General features: G+C 46.8%; 1 protein-coding gene across 1 annotated transcript in view; it reads right to left on the bottom strand.

Annotated features, from left to right (window-relative positions):
- Positions 1 to 7,692: 7,692 nt before the first annotated feature.
- The window catches only part of VPS16 (VPS16 core subunit of CORVET and HOPS complexes), a 24,977-nt gene continuing 15,695 nt past the window's right edge, over positions 7,693 to 16,974 (bottom strand). Inside the window, exons 2-24 of the mRNA XM_051967714.1 lie at positions 14,641 to 14,729; positions 14,387 to 14,484; positions 13,969 to 14,097; positions 13,532 to 13,676; positions 13,207 to 13,322; positions 12,922 to 13,044; positions 12,730 to 12,785; positions 12,528 to 12,617; positions 12,306 to 12,400; positions 11,876 to 11,952; positions 11,292 to 11,423; positions 11,079 to 11,206; positions 10,901 to 10,936; positions 10,693 to 10,801; positions 10,440 to 10,574; positions 10,017 to 10,125; positions 9,510 to 9,607; positions 9,290 to 9,397; positions 8,961 to 9,038; positions 8,565 to 8,734; positions 8,381 to 8,477; positions 8,096 to 8,199; positions 7,693 to 7,975 (exon numbers count right to left, since the gene is read on the bottom strand). Coding sequence (XP_051823674.1) covers positions 7,831 to 7,975; positions 8,096 to 8,199; positions 8,381 to 8,477; positions 8,565 to 8,734; positions 8,961 to 9,038; positions 9,290 to 9,397; positions 9,510 to 9,607; positions 10,017 to 10,125; positions 10,440 to 10,574; positions 10,693 to 10,801; positions 10,901 to 10,936; positions 11,079 to 11,206; positions 11,292 to 11,423; positions 11,876 to 11,952; positions 12,306 to 12,400; positions 12,528 to 12,617; positions 12,730 to 12,785; positions 12,922 to 13,044; positions 13,207 to 13,322; positions 13,532 to 13,676; positions 13,969 to 14,097; positions 14,387 to 14,484; positions 14,641 to 14,729 — 2,467 coding nt within the window. The 3' untranslated portion in view covers positions 7,693 to 7,830. The remainder of the gene's footprint in view (positions 7,976 to 8,095; positions 8,200 to 8,380; positions 8,478 to 8,564; positions 8,735 to 8,960; positions 9,039 to 9,289; positions 9,398 to 9,509; positions 9,608 to 10,016; positions 10,126 to 10,439; positions 10,575 to 10,692; positions 10,802 to 10,900; positions 10,937 to 11,078; positions 11,207 to 11,291; positions 11,424 to 11,875; positions 11,953 to 12,305; positions 12,401 to 12,527; positions 12,618 to 12,729; positions 12,786 to 12,921; positions 13,045 to 13,206; positions 13,323 to 13,531; positions 13,677 to 13,968; positions 14,098 to 14,386; positions 14,485 to 14,640; positions 14,730 to 16,974) is intronic.

Here is a 16,974-nt window from a genome sequence, read left to right as displayed (position 1 = left end):
TACATATTTCTACATTTATCATGCTATACAAGAAAAATCAGATCAAAGGGGGAAAAATGAGAAAGAAAAAAACAAATATGTGAACAACAACAAATGTGAAAATATTTTTGTCTGATTTTTGTATCCCAGTACCTAGTATAGTGCCTTGAGTAACTTTTAATTTTAACACCTTGCCTCTATTTTTTTTTATCCTGTATACAGGATATATATGTCTCCCTCATTAGACTGTGAGCTCCTTAAAAGCAGCAACTAAACAGTAGCCCAATAGCTTCTCCCAGAAAAGAACTTGGGTACTATCATAACATTCCTTGATATTCCATTGAGTCCCTCTTTTCCATGGTTCTAACCATTTCTCAAAGGCTTGTACCATAGTTTAGACTCGCCATACTAAATATAATTTGGGGGACTGCCGAACCATCAATTCTCTTCCTTTCACACACCAATATGAATAACTTACTAACATTGCTCTCTGAATGACTTGTGCAAAAAATACTCTCTTTTCTCCAAAGAACCCACTGCAACAAGAAATCCCTTCTCTCAAGAACAGAGAATCTTAACTTTTTTGTGTGTCAGAAACAATCTTGGCAGTGGGATGTAGTCTACAGATCCTTTCTCAAAGTAATGAATTGAAAGAATAAATTATGTAGAATTAAAAAAAGAAACTAAAGATCAGTGAAAATTAAAATGTAATTTTTTTCCAACAAAGTTCCTAGACAAACTGATCTATAGATCCATACAGATCACTGAATAGAAGGGCTAATACCTGAACTCTGGAACTTGAAAATATATGCCATGTCTGCTACTTTAGAAATCATGTCATTACTAATGAATTGTTAGTAAAGTTGTGAAGAGATGCAACCATTCTGGAGAGCAGTTGAGAACTATGTTCAAACTATGCTTATAAAATTGTGCATAAAATTCTGATCCAGCAATAGGGCAAAGGACTCATAGATAATATATATATATATATATATATAATAAAGGGTTAGAAATATATATATATATATATAATAGTAGTTCTTTTTATGGTGGCAAAGGGTTAGAAATTGAGGGGATGCCCATCATTTGGGGAATGGCTAAATAAGTGGTGTATAGGAATATAATTGAAGACTATAAGGAATGATGAGCAGATTTCAGAAAAACCTGGAAAGACTTACATAAATTGATACTAAGTGAAGTAAGCAAAATCAGAGGAACTATGGCATGGTAACAGCATTATACAGTTATTAACTAAGATTGACTTCGCTCTTGTCAACAAACAAATCCAAAAGACTTGTGATGGAAAATGCCATCCATATTCAGAGAAAGAATTATGGAGTCTGAATGCAGATCAAAACTTACTATTTTCACATTTCAAAAATTTGTTGTTTTTCTTTTTCGTGGTTTTCCCCTTTTGTTCTGATTCTCCTTTCACAAAATGACTAATATGGAAATATGATTGTATTGAATAGCTTATATTAGATTGTTTGCTGTCTTGGGGAAAGAGAAGAAGGGAGAAAAATTTGGAACTCAAACTCTTTCAAAAACGAATGGTTGAACAAGGTTTTTCAAGGGTTAATGTAAAAGAATTATTTATACATATTTTGAAAAATAAAAAGCTTTAATAAAAAAAAGGCAATAAATAAATAAATGAATTAAAATGGATGTTGAGGGGCAGCTAGATGGTGCAGTGGATAAAGCCCTGACCTTGGAGTCAGGAGGTCCTAAGTTCAAATCAGACCTCACCCACATAACACTTCCTAGCTGTGTGATCCTGAACAAGTCCCTTAACCCCAACTGCCTTGTAAAAAAATTAAAAAAAAAAAAAAAAAAAAAACGTTGATTGACTTTTATTGTAATGTTTTACATAACTTCACATGTGGTTTCTTAATTGTGGATGGGGATAAGGGAGAGAACCTAAAACTCAAAAAAAATTTTTTTAATGTAAAAAAATGTTTTAAATGTAACTGGGGGAAAATGTTAAACAAATAAATTATATTGTGATTTATTATATATAACCAACATATATGACCTATAACAATTCTGAAGGATTTATGATGAAAAATCTCTGTCAAGAAACTGACCCAAAAGATCACAGAGTGACATGACTGAAATGACAAAACAAAAAAATTCATCTCCAGGGAAAGAACTGATGAACTCTGAATGCAGATCGAAGTGTACTTTTTAAACTTTCTTCATTATTCTTGGTTTCTTTTTCAATCTGCATTTTCTTTTGCAACATGGTTAATGTGAAAATACTTTGCATGACTGCAAATATATAATCTATATAGATTGCTTGTCTTCTCAAGGTGGGGGAGAAGAGGAAGGGAATTTGGAATTCAAAATGAAAAAAGTTTAAGATTTTGTTTACATGTAATTGAAAAAAAAATTAAATGGAGAAAAAACTTTAAAGCATATGTTATATTCACTTCTTTGTTCTGTTTTTTTTTTTTAATCTTTCCCATGGTTTTTCTCTTTTGCTCTGATTTTTCTCTCCCAACATGATTCATAAAGCAATATGCATTAAAAATAAATTTACTTAAAAAAAAAGAAAAAAAATTTAAAAAGAATGTTGAAAACTATTTATATAATTGGAACATGAAAAATACCATTAAGTACATCAAAAAAAGAAAGGGAAAAAGTGAGGAAAAAATCTTGTCATTATTCTTCTTTCTGTTATATTTTAAGCTGAGAAGTTCACTCTCAGGATCAAGTTATACAAAAGCATTTATCTACTAAGACTGCTATGTGCTTCTGCCATAAATTACTAGCTATTCCAGATGAGAGGAAACTGCTCTGGCACAGTGTTCCAACCAACAACCCAGCTCTGTTCTGCTATGCCATGGTTTGTGTTTACAAAATCCAAAAGAAAATGGAGAGTGAAACTAGTCCTGCAGCTTATTTTAACAGATTACAGTGCAAGGCAGTTCTTCTGACATAAGTCGGTTTGTGCCCTCTGAATAGGGGGTCAGTAGCATAGCCATTTCCATAGGAAAGTACCCTTCACATGCCTTTAAATAAAAGCCCATGCCATGTAATCTCATGAGGCTGATGGGCAAACTCACCAAATTCACTAGGGACTCCCCTGATCAAGCCTCTTACAAGAATCATCTGTGTAGAGATAATTGAATGCAGAGGATTTTAGGGAACACCTAGAAAGAGTATAGAGAGAGAAGAGAAGAGAGCCCAGGGGACAATCAAAAGAGAAAGCATAAAGAGAGAAGCAAAGAGAACCTTCGAGTTTGCCAAACTTTGTAGAAGATGATAATACACCAAAGGAGAACGAGCAAGAATGGTCAGATAGGTAGGAGAAATGAGACAGGAATATTTTGGAAAATTCAAGAAACTGAGAAAAGGTCATTAGATTTAGCAGTTGGCAACCTTGATGAAAGCAATTTGATTTGAGTGGTAAGTTTGAAATTTAAATTACAAGGGAATGAGCTGTGAGTGTGAGGAGAAATATTTAGCCCTGACCCAGTGCTTCTTGGAAAGGTACAGGGCAACTACATAAAAAAGAGGATCACTCAGGACCAGAGAAGGATGGCCAGGATATAGTGGACCTTGGGGTCCATTAAGTCCAGATGATGGAAAGGATGTGAAGTGAAGAGATCCAAGAGAAAAGGCATTTTAGCAACAGAGTCCAAAGGATGCAATGCAACAGCAGAGATAGAAGAAGGTATGAATTGTGGTGTCAGAGTTGAGATTAAGAAGAGGTGGTGGTGGAGTATTCATTTGAATAAAAGAAATAACAGGAGCAGTTGTTTCTGCCTTTTTTTTTTTTTTTTTGGGAGGGGGACAGGGTAATTAGACTGGCAGATTAAAGAAATGTAATAGATTTTATCTAGATCATAGCAAAACATCTGATACCATCTCTTATTTTGTGGTAAAGATGGAGAAATGTGGGCTAGACAAGTATAGCTGGATGGGTTCAAAAGTGGTTGAATGGCTGGACCCCAGGAGTGTCATTAATCATGCTAATCTGGAAGATCTCTCACCAATCTGTATCTGGAAGACCACAAGTTAAGAGTTAATGACATTGAGGAAGGGTAGTAAGTATAACTTGAAATCTGAAGTAAGAGCAACAAGCCTCTGGATTGAGAAATATGTTGAATGCCATGAACCTCAAAGAAGAGAGGAGAAGTTACAAAGTGATGGTGGCAGAGTAGGAGTTGAGAAGAGGCAATGGAAAGGAAGAAGTATACCAATTCCTCTTGGAAGAAGCAGAGAGCACTGGATGGGATGCTGAAGGATATAACATCTTTAAAAGAATCAAGATTTCAGTTAATGTCCCAAAACTGGGAGAATATAAGAAAGAAACAGGATTGAATTTATCAAGCATAGAACAGGGGTTCTAGTCACCTATAACTTGAGTGATTATAAATTTGCCCAGTGGTATAAATTTGAATCTGGGGGTCCCTTCCTCCCTTCAGTGGCCTTCCAGCTCTCTGTCCCTTTGCCTTATGGTCCTCTGCTAACCTAAATATCTCCCAAATAGTACATGGCAGCATGTACTGTTCTCATTTCCTCACCAGGCATGTGTGCAGAAGCTGGTTTGAAGATGCTTTCTAGAACTTAAGTCTTACTCTTTGGAAATAATAACAATAGATAACATTTATACGGTATCTACTAAGTATCAGACTCTGTGCTTTACAAATATTATTGCATTTGATACCCACAATAACCCTAGGAGGCAGGTGCTATTATTATCCCTATTTGACAGGGAGAAAACTGAGGCAAACAGAAGTTAAATAAGTTCTTCAGGAATTCAGATTTCCTAATACCAGGCTGAGACAAACCCAAACAGATACTACTTGGATAGACCCAAAGAGAAACACTGAGACAAATGGACACAAAGACCCACCCAGAGAGACAAACAGGCACAAGGAGGTTAGTGTGGGCACTGGGTAAGGAAGACGGTATAGTGGAGCGACCCCTAAATTTGGGAGCAGTAGTTCTGCTACTTATTACTTGGAACTGTGTGTCTTTGGGGAAGAGTCAGCCCTCAAACATAAAAAAAGCAAATTAGGCTAAATGACTCCAGGGGTCCCTTCTATCTCTGAGCTATTTATACCAGGGAACAAAATAGATAAAAACATAAATGAAGTCAGAAAGGGAGTTGAGCCCCAGCTGGCTGAGCCATTCTCACCAAAGCCCTTCCCTAACTCTGTAGCAGAAAGTTGGAACCATCACCCCAAAGCCCAACCCAGATCCCACTCCCATCCACAAGCATTCCCCACAGAAACAATCTGCCAGGAAGAAACATTCCCCTTCCTCTTCTCTTTAAGCTTCTAGATTGCCATTGATCACCTTTCCTTGTCTTTCCCCTGCCCACAAAGCCAGGAATTAAGCCCTATCCCCCTCCATCTGGGAGTCCTCTGTGCTTACAGACCATGGCTGTGGAAGATGAGACACTGAGTGTTCTTCCTCTTCCCTTCTTCTCTTGCCCCGAAGTTATGAAATCAAAGGTGACCAGTTTCAAGTAAGGAGTCTTGGGTCAGAGTACAGCAGAAGCTCAAAGTAAAAGACCCTTATATAGCCACCTACTTAGTACAGGGTTCCATGACTTCTCTCCCGTCCTACCCTTGTAGCTTCCTATTGGTTCTTCCAGATTTCATTCTGTTGTCTAATCCATTCACTTGCATGGTTGCCAAACTGATAGTCCTAAAGAACAGATCTGTGTCACTGCCCCATTTGACAAGCTGCAAAGGCACCTCCATTTGTCTCTGGCAATTTAAAGTCCTTCACAATCTTAATCCAATCTTTTTCCAGAAAGATGACACATTAATCCTTTTTATGGACTCCCACTTTCCAGTGAAATGGGCCTTCTTGATGTTCCTTATACATGAAATTCCATCTTCCCTCTCTAAGCTCTGGGGGCAGAGAATTCAAATGATAGAAGTTAGAAAACATGGGCTATTGCCTGGGGGAAAGGAGGCTAATGCTGAAGAATTCTAGGGTTTAATGGAAGGAAGAGTTGATAAAAGTATTTGGGTTCGAATCCCAATTCTACTAATTACTTAGTGGAGGACCATGCAGACATAGGTAGAAGAGATGGCCAAGGAAATCAAGCCTCTCATTTTACAATGGGGAAACCCAGGTACAGAAGGATGACACTCATTTGGCCAGGGTCACACAGATCCTGAAAACAAAGCACTGAGATGTTCTGACCCTGAACTCAGTGTTCTTCACCATATCATTTTTCAGTGATTCGTCAAGGGTCAGTAGCAGCTTAGAACCATCACACAGAGACAAACGTACAGACATCCAGACATGCACAGCACACGTATCCATTCGCGTGCGCACACGCGCACACACACACACAGATACATGCATGAACTCCTAGCCAGGCACTTGCAAACACAAACGGCCACACGTGTACTGGCCAAATGTACACAAATGTGTACAAACGTGTACATGGAGCTATCCCTGGAGGTAACCCCTGGAGGTGTAAGCCATTAGATTCTCTAGGAGAGTGCCCAGCCTAGGGGGAAAGACCTTGAGTCCTGAGTCTAAGTGGCTCTCTAAGCAGGTCCCCAGTGCTTTCCTCACCACTGGGACAGAAATTCATTCTTTTCATAAACCCTATTCACCCAGCCCTCCAGGCTTCCCTGAAACCATTTTCATCAATTCACCCCACCCACCAAGAATCAACAGTGGTTTCCTGTTGTCTCTCAAAATTCAAAGACCTTATTTAATTTGACCTCCACTCCACTGTTCAGTTGATCTTATCTTTATTCCTTCCTTTCTTCTTACTTTCTCTAAAAGAATAAGAAAACATGGCCTTCTAGGTCAAAAGGGCAGAGTAAGGACAGATCATTCTCAGGAATTGGTTCTTGAAGTCGGGAGACTTAGGGAATAAAAGTGGTGCACCTAAAGGGCAGAGTTCCTTGGGAAATGTCTTCATTTCTTGGAGTGGGAAGGATGGAATTCTCATTCCTGCCCATGAAGAGGTCCAGTAGACTTCAGGACAGCAGTGCCATCTGCTGGGAGTGCTGGGGACTGACCTTCACTCTGGTGAGGAGAGATCCCGGGGACCTTGGCTCCTGGTGTGGATACACATGTAACATTCCTCCCTCACCCATCGATCCTATCCAAGGCTACAGCTGGGGCCATCCCCTCACAGGCGCTCATTGCTCCCAAGGATTAAGCCTAAGACCTTCCCCTTCTAAAAGGTCATCCATTGTGCCCTAATCCCACTGCAGCCACAAGGGAAACCAGGTTATAATGAACAGGACCAGGACAATAGCAAAAAGGCAAAATGAACAATGGGGCCGTCAGTCAGGAGCTGTGACAGTTAAGGAAGTGCCCTGGCAAGCCCGGACCTACATTCTGGTCCCTGCCTCAGACAGGAACTCCCAGAAACCAGACTGGCTCAGGGACAAACCCTGGTGGACTCCAGGAAATGAGGTCATGTTTATGTAGGACTTCAGGCTTTCCATCCATGACCTCACTTAGCTGTACAATGATCACGTTGGTGTTACAGGTACAGCTACCTTTTACAGAGAAGAAGACTGAGGCTGAGAGCAAATGAAGCAGAGTCCCTGGGGATGCAGAAAAGGCCATGGGAATTCCGGACAATCTGGCAGCAGAGGGGAGCATGGTGCATGCGGGGGACTGGACCAGCTCCCTGATCCTGAAGGGAACCGGCGATCCTAGTCCCGAGGAGCCGCAGCTTGCTCCTGACAGAGGCCCAAGCCAAGCAGTCGGGAGGAGTATGAAGTACTCAGACTTTATTTACACATCTTGCCCCCGTCCAGTCCCCGTGGTCCGCATGCCCTGCACCCCGCCCTCCCCCTCCCCGCCAGCTGCTTCTGAGAGAGGCCAGCAGAGAGAGGAGGGGTGAGGGCACGCTCACTTCCTCTGGGCCAGGGCCCGGGCACGCTGAATCTTGTCGGCTGTGGCTCCATCCGAAGCCCCGGTGCAATGGGACAGGACCAGGCTGAGCTCGGCCTCGTTCCGATGTTCGATGGCCACGTCCGCGGCCTGCGCCACATCCCTGAAGTGGTGGGAAGGAGGGCGAGTCAGGGCTTTCCCTGAGGCCCTGCCCCAGCACAGACTGGCCTCCCCTCCCCGGTCCCCCTGGGCACAGGCCCTGCCCTCCCCTTCGGAGGCCTACCCGATGAGGAGGAAAGCCTTGACTTTCTGTTCGGGGCTCACTCGGGCTGCAAACTTCTTGGCTTCGAATTTGTTGCGCCGCTTCATACACACCTCCACAAAGGGCTGGGGGGATGGAAGGGCAGGAGTCATTAGTAGAAGTTAGCGTCCAGCCTTGCCCCTACCAGCCCCTTCTTCTCGGACAGGGTGCGCCCACCCCAGGGAGCTTTCTAGGGGCAGTCCTGACTTGCAGTGGAAAAGGAAAAGGGGTGGGAAGCAGAGGGCTCGGGACTGGGAGGCTCCTCACCAGATACCCAATGGGTGATTTCTTGCTCTTGGAAAACTTTTCTAGTTCTTCCCAGTCCTCCCGGTCGGCCAGCGCAGTCAGCTTTAACCACCAGAACCTGGAGGAAGAGGGCAGGAAGATGAGAGGATGGCCCAGGATCTGGAGGAGCATCTGCTGCCCAGCCTGGCCCAAGCCCCAGCCATGCCTTTTGTCGGGGATTCGGAAGTCCCGGGCCAGCTGCTCAGCGCGCTTATTGTTGCCCCCAAGGAGGAGGGAGGTCACTGTGTCGTGCAAGGACAGGTCCAGGAAGTGCCCCCCCAGCTCGTCCTCCAGCCGCCGCTGCAGCCGCAAAAGCCGCATCTGCTCCTCCGTGGCCTGGGGAGGACGGGAGAAGTAAAGGGGTGTGTGGAGGAATGAGGGAGAGACTACTCAGACAGGGAGGCCCGGATCCCCCTGGGACAGAGACCACTCTGGGGGGCACCGACAGAGTACAAGTCCCTCATCTTAAAGAGGAAACAAGACTCCAGGAGAAAGACCTCCTGGGCTGGGACCTGACCTCCTGACCCCAGGGCTTGGGGCGAGGGGGAAAGAGACTGCCCACCTTAGCAGCAAACTCGTTCTTGGCCTTGTAGTACTCGTCAGCTGCAGTCTGAAGGGCTGCCACCCTGCCTTCGATCCGCTGTAGGGTGAAAGGGAGAGTCAGTGACCTCGGAGCCCTCCAGCCCCAGCGCCCAGCCCTCGCTCAGGGTCCTGGGTTTCTCTAGTACCCAGTAGCCATCCTCCAGGCACAGGTGACCTGCTCTCCCTGACTCTGTCCCCATTTCTGGAAGCCAAGGACAATTCTCCAGGCCAGCTGACTGCTGGGTACGGCCGAGCCTCCCGGCCAGGATTCACATCCTTTTCCCACAAGAGCAGAGCAGGGCCCCTAACCTCCTCAGCAGCGTAGCTGGCCCGGATGTGGAAGTTGCCAAGTTCTTGGTGATTGTCATCTTGGTTGTAAAGATCCTTCAGTGTCTCCAGCTCCTGGTGCTTACAGAACTGGGAAACCAAGCAGGGTGAGACTTGTCAACCAGGCCAGGGCTGGCCAGGGCTTACCGGCAGCATCCTGCTCAATGTTCCCCTTCCTCCTCTCTTACCCAATCACACATACCTGCCGGTACAGACTCAGGGCCACGGGCTGGTTCCTGAGCGTCATGAAGAAATCTCCACGATTCAGCTCATTCTTTAGGTGCAAGACAACTGTAAACACTGCAAGGCCAGGGAGAAATCACTGAGCACTTCCTTCCAACCTGTCGCCGCTACAGGAGAGGCCCAAGGGCCGGGGGCCGGACTGACCTTTGCCTCTCCTGTGCACAGCAGGAGAAGTGAAGCAAATGCCTAATGTAGGGCCCTGCTAAGTTGGGAAAGGAAACGAATAGACATCTAAAAGATGTCCGGAGGCTCTGGGAATAAGAACTTAGGCTACACTAGCTCTAGAGGCCAGAACCAAGAATGCAGTTAATGAAGTCTTAGGAAGCAGAGAAAGACTTAGCCAGAACTCTTTGTGACTTCTCCTTTCCAAGTCACCAGCTGCAAACGCTGAGGAACTAAGCCAGAGTTTGGTGCCCTGACTACCCTGCATGGCTTTCTCCCCCATGATTCCCCTCAAGGGCCTCACCTAGGTCCGTGTCCCCACTCTCAATGGCTTTACTCAGGGCCAATTTGCTTCTCTTCATCTTCAGCAGAAGGGGCACCTGCTCCCCAGAGCGCGGCTCATACTCCAATAGCTAGGGAGACAGAGCAGAAGCAAGGAAGGAGAGGTCATGGGATGGCAGGCTCAGAGCTGAAGAACAAGAGGAAAGCAGGGGTCATGAGGGGCCTTCTCCAATAAAAAGGGGAACACAAGTCATACAGAATGACCTCCTCTTTATAGAGCAGAAAACAGAGCCCCAAGGCATGCAGGGGCAGAGCTGGAATCTGAACCCAAGTGCTCTGAAGCATGCTTTCCTCTCCATGGTGAAAGAAGCATAAGAAGTAAAGCTTGATGGGAAAAGGAGGATAGATGGGGGAGCAAAAGGGGAAGAGGGAAGTCTCCTCGGACCTTGATGGCAAGCTCAGTGCGCCCGCAGCCATAGGCGCGGGCGGCGATATCCGAGTAGGAAACCCCTGGTGTATCCCCAAGCTTCTGGTTGATGGCACGAGCAACATCTTCATCTGACACATCCTTCTGCTGCACCTGGAGATGAGGGAAGGGCTGAAGGGCTTCTCAAAGCCCTCACCCCCAATGTTCTCCCACGGTACATTTAGTTTCCTTCCAGCTATTGCCAAAGTGCTTCAGGACGCCCAATTTCTACCTTGTAACAAGCCCAGTGGGCCAGGATGCGGCTGACACCCTGAACTTCAGGGAGCCGAAGGTATTCGCAGATCTGGATGGCCAGAGGATAGAGTCGCCGCAGTACCAGCCTAGGGACGAGGAAGGACATAGAGCAAAGGCATCTGGGAAAAAGACTACCCCAACAGCTAGAGTGGGAAATGTCCCCACACCCCTGCCCCATCACCTACCTGTCCAGCAAAACCTCAATTGTGAGCTGCTTGTATCTGGATGACAGGTAAGGAGCCAAACAAGAGATGAGCCCCTCCACCATCACCTCCCCTTTAATGGAAGTGGATCCCCACAGGACAAGGTCAAAGTCTCCCAGCCCTTGGGAAAGGAGGATATTGAGGACACATTCCTGGATACTGGGTGTAGGTGAGGGGGATTCCAATAGGGTAGTCGCGGACGGCATTGAGCACCCTCAAGTCCTGACACATGCGCACAAAGGTGTCCGGGGGAAACTTGTCGATGAAACACTTTCCAAAGGAGGCTGCCTGGGATGGACAGGAGGGCTGTGAGGGGGCCAGCACAGCTGTCTCCTCGCCGTGTGGCCACCCTGCCCTCCCCCTGCCCACTGACCCTGAGCAGGCTTTTCTGCATCTCCGGCTGGTGCTCGTGGCCGGCAGCCTCGATGCACTGCCGGACTGCCTGAGGCAGCTGCTCCCTCTCCTGGATCTCCCGAAGGTACTCGTCTGCCTTCTGGCTCTCCTTCTAAAGGGTGAAGAGGGGAAGGGCCAGAGTGGTGACCCTGGACTAGCAAGTAGGTGAGTGTTGCAAATCAGAGCCCCCCAGTGCCTTTTCCACCTCCTCCCCTGGTGGTAGGAGTCAGGGAGAGAACAGGTGAGGGCATCCATTCAAACGTGTCAAGGATAAGCCTAAACTCCTGAGCCCCTAGGAAGGATCTGACCATAAAAGGGATCTGCCCGAACTCATATACTCCCTCAGTCTCTCTAGGACCACAGGATTAGGAAAAGAGAAGGGAGACAGACTGGACTTCAGTCTGGGGACTTTCCCCTTCCAGCTCCCAGAGGGATCCAGAGGAAAGTCATATGACACTTATCTGGAGAAAGTTGCCCAGCTTGGTTATTGTATGCTAGGGATGGGGTAGAGAGAGAGCCCTAATGTTAGATGGAAGGAAGTGGTCCTGAGGACCAGTGTCTCACCTCATATTCCTTCTGAGCTTCTAGCAGAAGAGCTCCTGGGGCCATCGAAGCAATCCTAAAGATCTCTTCACTGGCCACTACGGATGCAAGAGAGAAGGAATGGTGAAATGTGCAGTGTCTGGGGCTGGGGATGGAGGTCCAGCCTCACTCTCTCCTCAGCACATAGCAAGTACCCCAAACCACAGTGAAAGGCTACCTCCCCCCAGGCTTCACAAGTCAGTGAGCCTTCAGTAAGCACCGCATGCAAGGCACAGGGCTCCAAGCTGGACATAGCTCTCTACCTGCCCTCTGCTTTTTCTACTGGTGTAGTCTTTTTACAGATTTGGTCCGGCTTCTCACAAAAACCCCAGGATGCCCCCCCCCCTCTAGTCTGGGGCTTTCTCCCCAGGGAGAGCTAAGAAGCTTCCCTTCCCACCAGTCACATCCTCACCAGGAACTTCATGCAAAAACTCATGGACATTTCGTGAAAAGATCCGGACTCCATCCAGCTCGGGCACTAGGTATGAATCCTCTTCTAATACGAACCTGCAGTCTGTCAAGGAAAGCTCCAAAGAGAAACAGAGCAGGAAAGGAAAGGGGTCCTCCACACCCATCCCCCAACCTTTGGGGATCCTCTCATAATATATGCCCACAAGATGACTTCTAAGGATACTGAATGCTTTCAGGGGCATTGCCAGCTACCAGAAGCCGTCGCTCCCAGGCCACCACGACAGCCTTCTGCTTGCCCTTTGGACGATTACACCTGCCACGGGAGACACACCTCGTCAGTGGTCATACAATTCATGGTACTAGGACTTGAAACAAGCAACCCAACTGCTTCTGGGTGCCATCCCAGCTTCCGCCCGCCTCCTTACCAGGCCATTTGCTTAGGTGGGGCTCGAATGTTGCAGTTGAACTCATAGAGCTTCTCCTGAGGTAGGTCAGGGAGGACATTAGTGCTTCTTACTCCTACCAGTCCCTCCCCTCAGTTCCCCAGAGACGGTTCCTAAAGAACAGTAGAGACAGTCCTGGGGATGTTCAGAAATCAGGCAGTCCCCATGACTTACCTTAAGAGAAGCCAGGCCCATCCAAATGTGGCCTGTGTCAGTGAACAATGCCAGGTACCGATAATTGAAGGACACGGCCATCTGAAGGAAGCTCCCGACTCCCGGAGTCAAACCAGGAGGTACCTGGAAACAGAGCACAAGGCCCCCCGCCTCGAGTGAGGAGGTGCTAGCCCTTACCCGTCCCTCCCAACTCCATGAGGAGGGGGCCAAGGTGCTTGTGTCTAGTCATTGGCTCTGACCCTCCCTGCAGCCCCTGAAAGGGTTACTATCATTCTATTTACTCACCACCCCCGAGCAGGCTGTGTTGTCCAACAGGAAGAGGTCAGGACCAATGGCTAGAAGCACGAGGGTCACTCGGTCTTGGAACAGAACTGTCCAGCATGAGGGCAGAGCCTGCAGCCCTGGATGGAGAAATCAGCATGGGGGAGACTGAGGCTGCAGAGGCCTCATATTCAAGGTGAAGGGACAGGGCCTAGCTCCCTGGCATCCATTCCTATACATTTATATCAAATACACCAGCCTGTCAAAAGCAGCCACATCCACGTCCCCCTGGGGGATGCACTGCCCATACCTCCAGATGGCACACGGTGCACAGGGAAAAAGGGGTTACCTGGCACCTCAGGCATCCTACGAAGCTTCAGGTCCCCCACATTGGCGCTGAGTGTGAAACGATGGGCACCAGTGAGGATGGCGATCCCTGACCCAAACTCCGTGTGGAACACCCGGGCATCGAGAACCCGGTTCTGGAGCACCTCCTGGATCGGCCAAGGAGAGGCAGACAGGGAGAAGCAATTATTTGCCAAAGATTCTCTCTCAAACTTCCTGAAAGACTCATCCAATCTAGTCCTAGCAGCAACTGGGACTCAGTTAAGCCCATCTCTGCCCCATCAACATCCCACTACCCACACCCCTAACTCCAGACCTGGCTACCCCCCATCCCATGCCCCAGCCTACCCCCTACTGTCCCTCCCTGCCTGTCCTTGCCCCCTTACCAGCCCCAGATTCTTCCCCGTCTTCCATCCCATCTCTCCCCTGTCTCACACCTACATTGCCCATGCTGAAGTGTCTCCGGAAGTCCCCATGCAGCCCATAGACCAGCACAGAACCATCTTCCTGCACACACAACAGCTCTTCCTCGGCCGACCAGCCCAGTAAGACCACAGGCCCACTCTTCCACTGGATGGAGGGGGGAGGGGGGCACAGAGAATGTGAACAAGGCTGATGGGGAGCTTTCTGGGAAAGGGTACATGAAGGGGAGGAATCCCAAGGACCCGAGGGGAGATGGGAGGGGGTGGTCCTATCCTAGCCAGGGTCAACTCGGGATAGCTATGGTCCAAGGGGTGGGCTGGGAGGGAATCCAAGTCATACATATGTAACGGAGAGAGAGACAGAGGCAGGGATCCCCAAGTGCTGAATCCGGAGAGCAAGGAGGTGAGCAAGGAACCCCTGGGGCTGGGAAGCGTACCAACAAGCTGGCCAGAGCCACTCCAGAGGATGAATAAATCTGAAGCAATGGTCGAATGCTGGGTGACTTCTCCTTCTTCCAAGGGTTTCTCAACAGAGCTGGGGAAAGGGAGAAATCCCCATATGCAACCCCATGCCCTTGTCCTCCCAAGACCCAATCTCCCCAAAGTTGGAAGGGCTTCACGGGACTCAGGATGGAGGGAAAACAGACCAGCAGAATGCAATGGGACAAAGGGGAAATGGAGTGACACATACCAATGGGGCCCCCATAAGGAGCTGCAGCTACCAGGCAGTCTCTGAGTGGTTCCTTCAGGTCCCAGTCCATGCTGTACAGCTCAAACTTCCTGCCAGAAGCAGAAAAATGCCAAGATCAGTGTCAGGGTAAGAAGCTTGAGGAAAAGACTCCCCGAGTCTACTAAACTCCTAAGCATTCATAGAAGGGATTCCAAAGGTTGCAAGGTTTAGAAGGAAGAGAGAACTAAGACACCTGGGTGAGAGAACAGATACCATCCAAACCTGGGGACCAAGGAAAAAGTCAGAGGGAAGAATTGCCCAGAGTAGAATGGGAGAGAGCAACAGGAGAAAAAGCTACCTTAGATGTGGGCAAGGGGAGGAAGGGAAGAGAAGAAGCATTCATATAGTCCTGCTCTGTGCCAAGCACTGTTCTAAATGCTTCATAATTATTACCTCATGTGATCCTCACAAGAACTCTAGGAGGTGCTATGATTATCCCCTTTTTACAGTTGAGGGAACTGAGTCAGACAAAGGTTCAGAGATTTGCCCAGTCACACAGCTAGAAAATGTCTGTATAACTGTATGGACATGTATACATATATTGTATTTAACATATACTTTAACATATTTAACATGTATGGGTCTACCTGCCATCTAGGGGAGAGGGGTGGGGGGAAGGTTTTGGAACAAAAGGTTTTGCAAGGGTCAATGCTGAAAAATTACTCATACATATATCTTGTAAATAAAAAGCTATAATTTTAAAAAGTAATTATGCACTAGAAACAAAAGAAAAAAAAAAGAAAATGTCTGTAGCTGGATTTGAACTCCAGTCTTTCTGACCTAGTACTCTACCCACTGTACAATGTATTATTATTGGTATCAATAGTGGAGTTCTCACAAGCTCTCCGCCCTATGCTTTACCCAGCTCAAACAACATCAACACACTTGAGGGCTTCAAAACAAAGTTCCTTAGAACTTAAAAAAATTATACTATAAATGTAAACAGTAATTTTAGGAAATACCACAGTGTCATAGAGTCCTAGATTTGGAATTAGAAGACCGGAGTCCAAACCTTGCCTCATTTCCTAGCTGTGTAACCCTGGAAAAGTCACTTTATCTCTGTCTCTGTTTCCTCAACTGTAAAATGGGGACAAGTATAACCACCTACTTCACAAAATTGCTGTGAGGTAATGAGATAACACTATAGAGTGCTGGGCAAATCCTAAATAGCTAATATACGTGTTGGCAATTTGGTGATGACAATGATGACCTGTGTGATTTAGCTCAAGCCATGTCATCTCTCTGGCCATTTTCTGATCACCATCCTTTCACAAATTTCCAGAAAAAGCTTCCGAGGCTTACTGCCCACACTTGCTCCCTTCCCTTACTCCCTCCTGTGCTCCAAGTTGTCCACCAGGCACTTCTCAGCCTTCTCCTTGAATCTCTGTGATACTGGATGCTTCTGGTCAGTCTCTCTTTCTGTATATTCTCTCCTTGACTTTTCAGGGTACTGCTCAACCCTGGTTCTCCTCCTATCTGTCACACTGCTCACTCTCAGCCTCCTTTGCAAGATCACAGTATTATTCCTGCCCTTCTAGGTAACGATACATATGCCCAAGGCTCTCGTCTTTTCTCTTGGTATTCCCAACTTCCACGGGTTTAACCATCATCTCCATGCAGCTCATTCCTAATCCTACACAATCAGGCTCTCATCTCTCTCCTAAGTTCCAAGTACACTTCTTTATCTGCCTGTTTATCCTTTCCACTGGTTGCTCCTGAGATATCTCAAACTGAACGGGCTCAAAATATTTTCCCCACAAAATCTACCTCATCCACCAAACTCCCTCACTTTGGTTGGGACACTATTCTTCTACCAGTCACTTTGTCTTGCAATCTCAGAATTAAAACCCTTGTATTGAGTCGATTGCCAAATCTTGATTATACTTGTCCAACGCTTCTCACATTTCCCTTTCTCTTCCTTCACAGAGCATTAGCCTAGAAGCCTTTTCACCTGAATATTATTCCACCTCTTAATTGGGCTCCCTGTAACACTAACCACATCATACTCTGGCTTAAAAGATTTCAGTATCTTCCCTGTAGTCTCTCATCGAAAACACCAAATCCCCTCTTTAGCATCTAAACTCCTTCCCAATCTGTCTACAATCTACTTTTTAAAAATAGTGATTTCACATTAATTCCTTTCACATAGCCTGGCCAAACTGGCCTATCAGCCGTTGCCCATGACTGCCAGCATTCTCCCATCTCTGTGTAAGCTGCTCCCCCTGCCAAGGATATTTTCCCTCTCATCTCTGTCTCTTGGAACACTCTCCTCTTTGACAGTTGAGCCCCCAAAAG

Source organism: Antechinus flavipes, chromosome 6, assembly GCF_016432865.1.
Source record: "Antechinus flavipes isolate AdamAnt ecotype Samford, QLD, Australia chromosome 6, AdamAnt_v2, whole genome shotgun sequence".
NCBI lineage: Eukaryota > Metazoa > Chordata > Mammalia > Dasyuromorphia > Dasyuridae > Antechinus > Antechinus flavipes.
The sequence above is the reverse complement of the archived record's forward strand: the minus strand, read 5'-3'. Positions and strand labels throughout refer to the sequence as shown.